The sequence below is a fragment of the Electrophorus electricus genome, chromosome 2 (assembly GCF_013358815.1).
Source record: "Electrophorus electricus isolate fEleEle1 chromosome 2, fEleEle1.pri, whole genome shotgun sequence".
Classification (NCBI taxonomy): Eukaryota; Metazoa; Chordata; class Actinopteri; order Gymnotiformes; family Gymnotidae; genus Electrophorus; species Electrophorus electricus.
The window spans coordinates 13,863,849-13,873,756 of NC_049536.1; the positions used below are offsets into that span (position 1 = coordinate 13,863,849).

General features: G+C 47.1%; 1 protein-coding gene across 1 annotated transcript in view; it reads left to right on the top strand.

Moving 5' to 3' along the window:
* The first annotated feature begins 756 nt into the window (after positions 1–756).
* hgfa (hepatocyte growth factor a) overlaps positions 757–9,908 on the top strand; it is a 23,764-nt gene continuing 14,612 nt past the window's right edge. Inside the window, 7 exon segments of the mRNA XM_035534805.1 lie at positions 757–930; positions 3,072–3,216; positions 3,399–3,511; positions 4,013–4,127; positions 5,940–6,082; positions 6,604–6,724; positions 6,881–6,999. Of these exon segments, the coding sequence (XP_035390698.1) occupies positions 867–930; positions 3,072–3,216; positions 3,399–3,511; positions 4,013–4,127; positions 5,940–6,082; positions 6,604–6,724; positions 6,881–6,999 (820 nt within the window). The 5' untranslated portion in view covers positions 757–866.

Genomic DNA, 9,908 nt, shown 5'->3' on the forward strand with positions numbered 1-9,908 from the left:
TGTGCTTTTGGTATGTTTGGATGCCGTGTATGTCATTTCTTAAATGTATGGACTCATTTCAGATTCTCATCTCAGCTTCATTTCAGTGTTAAATTGTGCATAAATGTGCCTTTTAAAGTCATTAGAACGTGATTTTACGGTAAGTTCCTGGCGCGAGTGTTTGATTACTAAACAGCACCTGAATGCGAAAGCGCAAGACCTACACGGACCTCGACGCCTCACTAGACGACACCATAAATCCTGCACGCGCGCCGCAACCCTTTTTCGGCATCGAAGTGTCCCACCGTCAGGTGTGTGCGCGCTGAGTATTGGGCGGGGGGGTGGGGGGGGGGTGGAGGATTGGGGTGCGAACTCTTTCTTTCTAAGGGCTATTTGAGATATTCATAATTTCCCAGATATTACTGTAATTTGCTATGTGGACATTATAATACGCGTGTATCAATATGAGTAACCGATCAGTGATTAGTCAAGGAAATGACACGTATCCCCCCCCCCCCCCCCCCCCCCCCCCCCCCCCCCCCCCCCCCCGCCCAATACTCAGCTACTCAGTTTAAGCAATACAAGCAAGTTGCGGGACACCGTAGTGTGAAACAAAAGTGTCGGTTGATTGCTTCAGACGGGGGAGGAGTGACGCGGTGATAAAACGCGCCGCGGGGTTGAACCAAGGACGGCGTTTCCTCCAAACGGGCAGAGGGTGGTCCAAGCGGAGACGCGCTGCGGTGAGAGGGGGTATTTATCCTGTTAATCACACACACGCTCACATACACGCTGTGCGCTCGGACCGTAGAAGCAGACATAAACCGCGAGGAGACCACTGTTAGCGGTCAAGCCCAAAGCCCAAAGCTCGGAAAACCGCGCTGAGAAGAATGAGATCCGAAATAATGTGGATTTATCAAACCCTGCTCTGCGTCCTACTCTGCATGAACGCGGGTAAGTTTTACTGCTCATTCAAATATGTTTCACAGCGCTTTCCGGCAGACCGCTGACTGCTCCATACTGTCACTCTAGAAGAAGATAAACCTGAGGTCATGATAATAAAGTCGCGGACGGTGTAGAGAACCGGTGTAGAGAACTTAGACAAAACTTTAAAAAATGTCTAAGAGTTTCACATGTGATTTGATCTAACAATTGTTGACGGATTTTTACTCTTTCGCTGTTAATGATATGGAATATTGAACATCAAACCGTACAACACCTGATGAATGCTGGAATATTCTCGGTGGACCATCTGTAGGGCCGCGGGTGTTTGCAGGATAGCCAGCGCGCTCACAGGGACAAAGTGACCGAGATGTCCCTGTGCGCTTCCACTAAACTCCTCTGACACTAGCTTGCAACTTTTGGATGTTGCGCTCTCTTCTTTCGATGCAACCATCGTTTTACCGCCGGCTTCTTGGGGCGCCTATAGTACTGGGTTAAAATTAAAGTCACAGTTTGCGTCTTAATGTTCACTGTTTAACGCGTCGTACAGACATACGTTTATTTGATAATTCCTCTGTGCTTAGGTGGAAAAACGAAATGCTAACACAGGCCACATAACCAAACAAGGAAACTCACAGTATATGTTAAGGGACCATAACTTTCTTAATGTCCTCATTGACAAGAATGTATATTTGCCTTGGTGCTTAGACAGATCCAGCTGTTATCTCTCACACATCCCCATAAACCATCATGTTGCATTTTAAAACCCCTTCAATACACACTTTATCAAAAAAACATATTTAGATCATTTTGGCCTGAATAACAGCAGCACTTCACTTTGGGGTTGCTCAAGCATGCGTCGTATGAGCCTTAAGCTCCTGAAGGACTTGCGCAATTCCTGGAAACGCATTCCCAGTTTTATCCAGTCCCTGCAGAATCTGTCAGAGCGCATGTCCAGATACGGGACGCATGGACACACACGTTATCGTTATCGTCAGGGTGCGCAACATCTGCACGGAGTCCTCTCTCCCATATTTTACCATCACAAGTGTTCACTGCTCCAGATGTGCAGTGTAAACATATGCCAGATTGCAAAGTACCTCAGACTTGCTCTTTTTAAATAGTTTTTTTTTTCTTTTCCAGAGACGAAAGATGCTTGCCGGTAGATGAGCTCCATTTTAAGAACCCGTTAAATCAGCCTGAAACTCTTACTGTAAATGTCAAACCGATGCACATCCTCATTACTGCCATGTTATCTTTAGTATTTTCCTGTGTGGTTTCACACAGAAATCAAATCTAATTATAATGAGCAGACACGGTGATGAAGACGACCCAGGCGGGCAGAGAAGATCTTAAGGAGTAGTGCAATTGGAGCGCTGAGAGAAAAGGCCGGTGTTTGAATAGCAGATATAAACCAGCGATTGTCTCATGCAGCCCATTAATCATGAATGATCATTAACAATCATTAATAACCGTTTCTCATGAAGCAAACATACCCATAGCAGTCATAACACTATCCTGATGGGGTTCCACGTCATGGATCCGTTTGAGCTTTTTGTGATGCAAGGATCACTGTCTGATTGTTAAAAGTAATTTTAGACTACAGTTGATCATAAACAACCCAAGTTTTCACGTTCCTGCCTACGATCAGGCGTGTCGATTTATGAGGCAAATTTGTCGGAGCAAGAGCTGGAGTTAGCGTGGGGTTTTCCATCAGGAAGTGTGTGATCTTTCACGGCGGTCACTAATGTGTCTGTAGGATGAGTTTAAGGCTCGTAACACTCCTCTGAGCCTGCAGATAGATTCAGTAGGGAAGTGACCGCACTGGTATGTAGATTAGTTCAATAAGCACTAGTCCTAGTGGCTTGTCTATGGGTGAAGTCATTCACGTTCCTGTGAGCGGGATAACAACATGACTTTGGTGTTGATTAGAGTGGACAATGGCAGTGTTTTTGAGTCAGCGTCCTGTTGTAAGAAGTGTAAGTGTGTGTGTGTGTGTGTGTGTGTGAGAGAGAGAGAGAATCATCATGGAAGGACAATTAGCCAGCTATGAGTAAAGTATCAGCAGGGACACACTCGGGATTGGAGGCAGTCTCTTTATGAGCATCATGTGTGCGTGTGCCTGCGTGTGTAAGCTGGCTCCTCTCTCCCAGAGAGCAGGAAGCAGACTCTGCAGCGCTACCAGAAGAGTGAGGACAGCAGACTGGTGTGCTCCAGCTGTGGCCAGACTCCTCGAGTCAGGAGACTCGCACTGGAAGATTGCGCTCGCAAGTGCAGCAAGAGCAAGAAGTCTTGCAGGTGGACACACACATATACATGCTCACGCACATGCGCTCGCGCACACACACACACACAAACGCACAAAGTTTAAAAGCGACCCCCTATATTCACGTCTCCACACCTTTCGTCTTCACCACACTGTTGCCTCAGACATCCTCGTCCAGCATTTCATCCACACTGCATCCTCTCTCTTTCTCCAGAGCATTCAACTATGACCACATTAACAGGACGTGCCACTTGCTCTCCTTTGACCGCTTCGCTGACGGCGTGCAGAAAGAACGCCGGTCCGACCATGACCTTTACGAGCAGAAAGGTAAACAGCTTTGTGGCCCGGGACGCTGTCTCGCATTCTTGCCTTTTGTTCGCTCCGCCCTCATTTCTTTGAGAGTCCAAAGACACTGCAGTAAGACAGGACACCCAAGAGTCTCCTGCGTTTGTTTCGCACGAAGGCTGCGAAGTGATAGAGTGTCGCAAACCCCTCTGTGCCCCCACGCAGAGCCGTCTGTCTCGGTAAACAAACCCCCAGCCCCTTCCACCGCTTTAAAGAGACTTGGAAGCTAAAAGTAAACATGAAAAAAAAAAATACCCAAAGCAAACAAGCACAGATCTTAGCTAGGTGGCTGCTGTTTATGCTTCCATGAAGGGCTTTTTTAAAAAAATGAACAGAAACTTTAACCTGCAGAAGCATCCTCAGCAAAGCCGACTTCTGAGGACTCTGGTGAAGTTTCAGACGTCAGAGGACTTATCGAAACAGTTTTTGGTAAACAACGTCCCATATTCCCGTATTAATTTGTTTATGTGCTGCTTCCCACAGACTATGTGCGCGAATGCATCGTTGGTTCAGGCGTGAACTACAAGGGAATAAAATCAGTTACGAGGAGTGGAATCTCGTGCCAGGCCTGGAACGTGTCTGTACCCCACGAGCACAAGTAAAAGCACTCTCACCTTCTCACCCCATCCCCAGACCCCCCCCCTTACCCCACCAACCTCAACTTGACGAGCATGAGTCAAGTTTTTTTTTTTTTTCGCTGGGGCTTAGCGCTTTGTTCACTGACTCATCTTCTTAGCGAGCCATTAATCACTCCAAATCAGCTGATGAAAATCTATGATAACTCTGTGAAGTTTCAAGTATCCCAGACTGAGATTTATTAAAAGTCCAAAGCCTGATCCTAAATTAGCACTGTTATCATTTGATCGGAGTCCAGGAGATATCTTGTCTTGATTTATGGGAAAGCTCTTAAGTTAGGACCGCCCCGCTGTGCAGCGAGCCATGTCACATCGCAGGAGCTAAATGGGTTAATGTGGTTGGCCGCCACCACCTTCTCATTAGCCTGGCGTTAACTCTGATATGCTACACCGCTTACAAGCTGTATTAAGAGGGTTTTTTTTTGGAGGGGATTTATGGACTGAAGTCATGTTCTGTCTGCACTCCAGCTGGTCTCAGAAAGCCCCAGACACAAGAAAACCTGAGTCTCATACACACATGCTAGTACAGCCTGGGCTCCTCCTCTCCAAGGATGTGTCTTCTTCGCTTTAAACTGGACCAGACAACTGCTTTTTGGGGAGGACAGCAGCACTTGGTTTTTGCCTGCTAAAATCCCCTTCTTCTTTCTTTCTGTCTATCCTCCTCTTTCATCCTTTCCTCTGGGTGAATCAGTCCTTTGTGATAAGATCACCCTCGCTCCTCACAGGCTCCAGCATTCATTTAACAGGAAGCGTTCCCCGCCCCGCTGACCCGACCCTGGCCGCAACCCCAGCCGACTGTCCCCGTGGTCTAGCCGCCAGACAGTGCTAAAGGCGCATGCAGACCGCAAGGCTAAGAACAGAGCGACTAATGTGCCATCATCCCGCTCGCCACTCCGGCCAGATTTCTTTGGAAGCCATTTCTCATGTAAGAAATGAGAGATGCCTGGTGTGGGCTGTGTGCAGTGGCTTTCATCACACCCCGGGTTGCGCCGGTGTCAAGTTCCAGGCCCCTCAATGCCGAACCGAAAGCACCGCTGCTGCGCGTGAGCGGGATGTGACGGGTCCGGGCCATCTGCTCGGGCACCGGCGGGACCGGGTTCTTTGGCATGCGCAGCGGAGGAGCTCACTAACATCTGTTAGTGCAGAATGATTAGCAGCGGAGCTCTAAGCCTCCGTGTCCGCGAGCCGTTTCGAACAGACAGACTCCGGCACTGCTCTTAGGGCTTCCGTCTCGCTGACGGAGAGGATCGGGCCTTCTAGCGCCGGCACAGGGCTGCGGTCTTCGGTGTGGGCGGTGTTGTGATGCAGCGGGCCAGGCAGTGGAAAAGGGCAGCTTGCCTGAGGTCAGAGTTCAAGAGGAAGTGTGCTCAGGTTGAGACCGGTGTCTGTAGAAGGCTGAGCTCAGAGCAGTACACTGAGCACTGTTCAGTTCTGCACTGGACACCTGGAGTTACCCCTGCAGAACTGAACGTGATGTTGTTGAGCCTTGTGCTACTCAATTCAGCACTGGTAACCCTCACTGACAGGCTTTCTTAGACCATTTCAAACTCCCCAAAACAAAAACCAAGAAATTCAGAAAAGATTTGAACTTTTAAGGTCTTTCAATTTTTTTGTGATAAAAGAAACTGCAGAACTGAGCTGCATCAACATAAAGGCACAAATGAGACATTCTGAGTATATCTCTGAGAGCTCCGAGAATTGGTGAGTTCGTTCAGAGACCAGTGCTGAGCACGTTCATGAGTCAGGAAGGTTATTGCTTTCTCTCTGTGTGTCAGCTTCAAGCCTGCCAAGCACTGGAAGTTTGACCTGCGTAACAACTTCTGTCGGAATCCAGACAAAGATGTGAGCGGGCCCTGGTGTTTCACCAACTCCTCAGAGACTCGCTATCAGGAATGTGGGCTGCCCCGGTGCTCAGAAGGTAGTGGGTAACGTCTGTCAGAATGGCTTTAATAGTGCTGATTACGGCGTGGCAGGTAGAGACTGGGGACTATATATATATATATATAGAATATAAAATTGTCCCACATACTCTGCCTTTCAGAATTGCCACTCCAATGTTTGGAATCAATAATAGAAATGACATTTTGTTGCAGATACACATGGGATTCATGGGATTCTAAAAGACAAAGAGAGCTTTAAGACATTGGGAATGATGGTAGAATGAAAACCCAGAATGCCTCTTTATATGGAGTCTATGACACCAAGCTTATTTATTCATCATTTCATTGATTATTTTACCCAAATTTAGTAACCAAACATGTACAAATACCTTTTTTGTTGATAAAATAATATTGAATAAAATTATCAGGTAGTGTATGATATATAAACTTTTGAATAGAAGCATATGATATATTTATAACTGTGTTATGATCATGTATAGCACACTGTAGCATGGCACCATCAAAATATAGTGTTTATATGTGCATGTTGTGTGTGCAGCGGTGTGTATGCAGTGTAATGGGGAAGGATATAGAGGGCCAATGGACCACACTGAGACTGGGAAAGAATGCCAGAGATGGGACTCACAGAGACCTCACAAACACAAATACCAACCTCACAGGTATTGCACACACACACACACACACACACACACACACACACACACACACACACACGCGCGCACGCACACACACACACAAACGCAGGCACATACACACAGAGAGACACACACGTACGCACATCCATAATTTCTAATGCTTAATTCCTCCCTTCACAGGCACTCAGGCAAAGGACTGGATGACAACTACTGCCGCAATCCCAACAATGACGTGCGTCCGTGGTGCTACACAATGGACAAGAAAACACGATGGGAATACTGCAACATCAGCGTGTGTGGTCAGTTCTCTGTGTGTGTTTAAATACACACACTTTGGCCCCATGGCATTTCGCTGTGTGCCGATGCTGTCAGCCGTCCTGTGCTGTGCTGGATTGTTATGGCCAGATGATTTAACTCTGCTGGCGTTGGAGTTTTAGTAGTTTTAGTGGCTCATGCTACACTGTGTCATGTGTTCTCTTCTGCTTGTGCCTTTATGATTGACTGTAGCAGTGAGTCTAATGCTTGGACTGCACTGTGTGCAGTGTGTGGGGTCATGTGTGTGGGTCGACCCGCAGACTGGGATTCCGGACACTTTGACATGGACAATAATTCTTAGCTTTCAAAAAGTAAAACAGGAAGTTCACTGTTGCCGCTCACTGTATAAACGCTATCATTTATTGTAGTGAATGTAAAATATCGTGTTTGTTTGCAAACGTTATGGAATCATATAAACTAAAATAATTTATTTCATTTATAAAAATATAAACAAAAAGAAATAGGTCCACGTAATTAAAAAGTCGGATCGTGCATGTATTAAGGCATCCGAGTCCTTAATACTCTTGTTCTCTGTATGTCTCGTGTTGACACAACGTTCGCCACAATCAAATGACTGGCAGCGATGACCAAACGATGGGATTCTGTGACAGACATGTGCTTCTCCATGGAAACGGAGATGAAAGCCATGCCGGCCAGCGCAAACCGGCCTCTCGCTGCAGCCTGCGTCCAGCCGCGGCCCTGTCATCACTGCTGCGCTCCTTTAAAAGGCTTAAGACGCCGAAGACTGCGCCACGTCTGCTTCGTCCTCCGTGTGTCTGGCGCTCAGGTGCTCCAGATTTCCTCTCGCTATTTTCGGTCAGACCTCTGTCTTCACTCCTAACTGACAGAGCGGCAATGCTGGAAGAAACGGCTGCAGGTTTGAAGTATGATGGATTCGAAAAGTCTATCAGGGGGCTTTGACTTCCAGACTCCAACACCTCGAAACAGCATTAGGCCATGTTTTGGAAGAAAAAAAAAGAAAAAAAGATGCCTGGATTTGATTGTTTTGTTTTTGTTTACTTGTTTGTTATTCGATGACAAGAGAGGCATCTGCATTTTTTTTCCTGTGGAATGAACGCGGGTGTCATGGGCTGTCTGGAGCCCCGCCTTCTCAGCGGGGAGTTTCTAAGCTGGAAGCCTCAGTTGTTCTGGCGGGCGTTCCAGAACCCGTCTCTGTTCTTCCAGCTGGTGGTGAAAGCTCCGACCACATCCTTGTAAGTTGTGTCAGCTCTGGGATCTCTCAGGCCCAACACAACACAACACATGGAGAGTAGCATGCAAGAAATCGCTTTGTAAAAATGAATGGCAAATTAGCCATCATAAAATTTGATTACTAAATATCTGCGATAATTATTATATGTTTAGTTGGTAGCATGTATTTCCTTTCGTATTGCATAAGTGTTTACGCCGCCGCATTTCAGCAACCACCGTCGCACAGCATAGATAACATCTCGCAGTTTAAGGTTGTTCACTGAGGGGGAGAAAAAAATGTATGAGACGTCCACTGAGGAAAGAGCTGAAGAAGTAAAGTTTGCTTTGCCATTGGCTCACACCTCTGTACCAATGGCCATTCTCCCAGTTTGGGGGTTATAGCCCCTAGTGCCCCAGTTACCACAGAAACCACAGTTGCATTCACCCCCCAGATCTTTTCTATCTCTTCCTTCAGCCCTTCAAGTTTCATGTCTTTTCGCATTCCTTTTTCCTGATGTTGCTATCACTTGGGATCACACAGAATCAGATTCATTGATTAATGCCTCTGTGCTGTCTTTCAGTCCAGCCTTTTCCAGCCAGTGGTAGGATTTCTCCATATCAGCCACTTCCGCTACCTGCTGGTGTATGCCGTACAGGGGGTTTTCCTCCTATAATGGTCCCTGCTCCTCCTCATTTACATCTTCCTCGTTTTTCTGCTGTCTGAGGTACTCACTAAGCCCTTTATCACTTGGGGCTATATGGTGTACTCCAGGAGCTTGGTTGTTTCTTCTTGGATAGTGGCTCTGACGCTCACTAGTCCTCAGCCTCCCTCTTTCCGCTTAGTGTCCAGTCTCAGAGTGCTGGATTTGGGATGAAACTCTCCATGCATTGTGACAAGTATCCTTGTCTTGATGTCAGTGGCTTCTATATCTTCCTTAGGCCATCTTATTATGCCAGCGGTGTATCTGATGACTGCCACAACATAGGTGTAGATAAGCCGGGTCTTGTTTCTCCCATTCAGCTGACTTCTTATGACTTGCTTGGCTCTTTGTAGGTATTTGGCTATAGCTGCTTTCCTTGTGGCCTCTTCATAATTCCCATTTGCCTGTGGGATTCCAAGGTACTTGTAGCTGCCCTCAACATCGGTTACATAACTTCTGGTAGTGTGATCCTCTCTGTTCTAGCCACCTTCCCACTCCCTGTCCTTGGCCACACTTATCCAGTCCGAATGACATTCCAATATCATTGCAGCATATCCAGATAGGATAGATTAGTAAATTGATGTCTTGGTCACTGACATACAGCTTGATGTCATCCATGTACAGGAGGTGGCTGATGGTTGATCCAAATCCTTAGCCAGTATCCCTAAACACTCTTGGTGATGATCTCACTGAGGGGGTTCAGGCTTATGTAGAACAGCAGCGGGGACAGGGCATCTCCTTGGTAAACCCGCACTTGATGGAGACTTGTGCTATTGGCTTGAAGTTGGCCTCTGGAGTTGGCTTCCACAGCTCCACTCAGTTCTTGATGAAGGCTCTTGGAGTCCTGTTGATGTTATACAGCCTCGAGCATTCCAGGATCCATGTGTGGGGCACTGAATCATAGGCTTTCTGCAATCAGTCCAGGCAGTGCACAGGCTGGTCTGTCTGGTCTAACAGTCACGAGTGACTGTAAGCTGGTGTTTGGCTCCTCTGGTGTACTT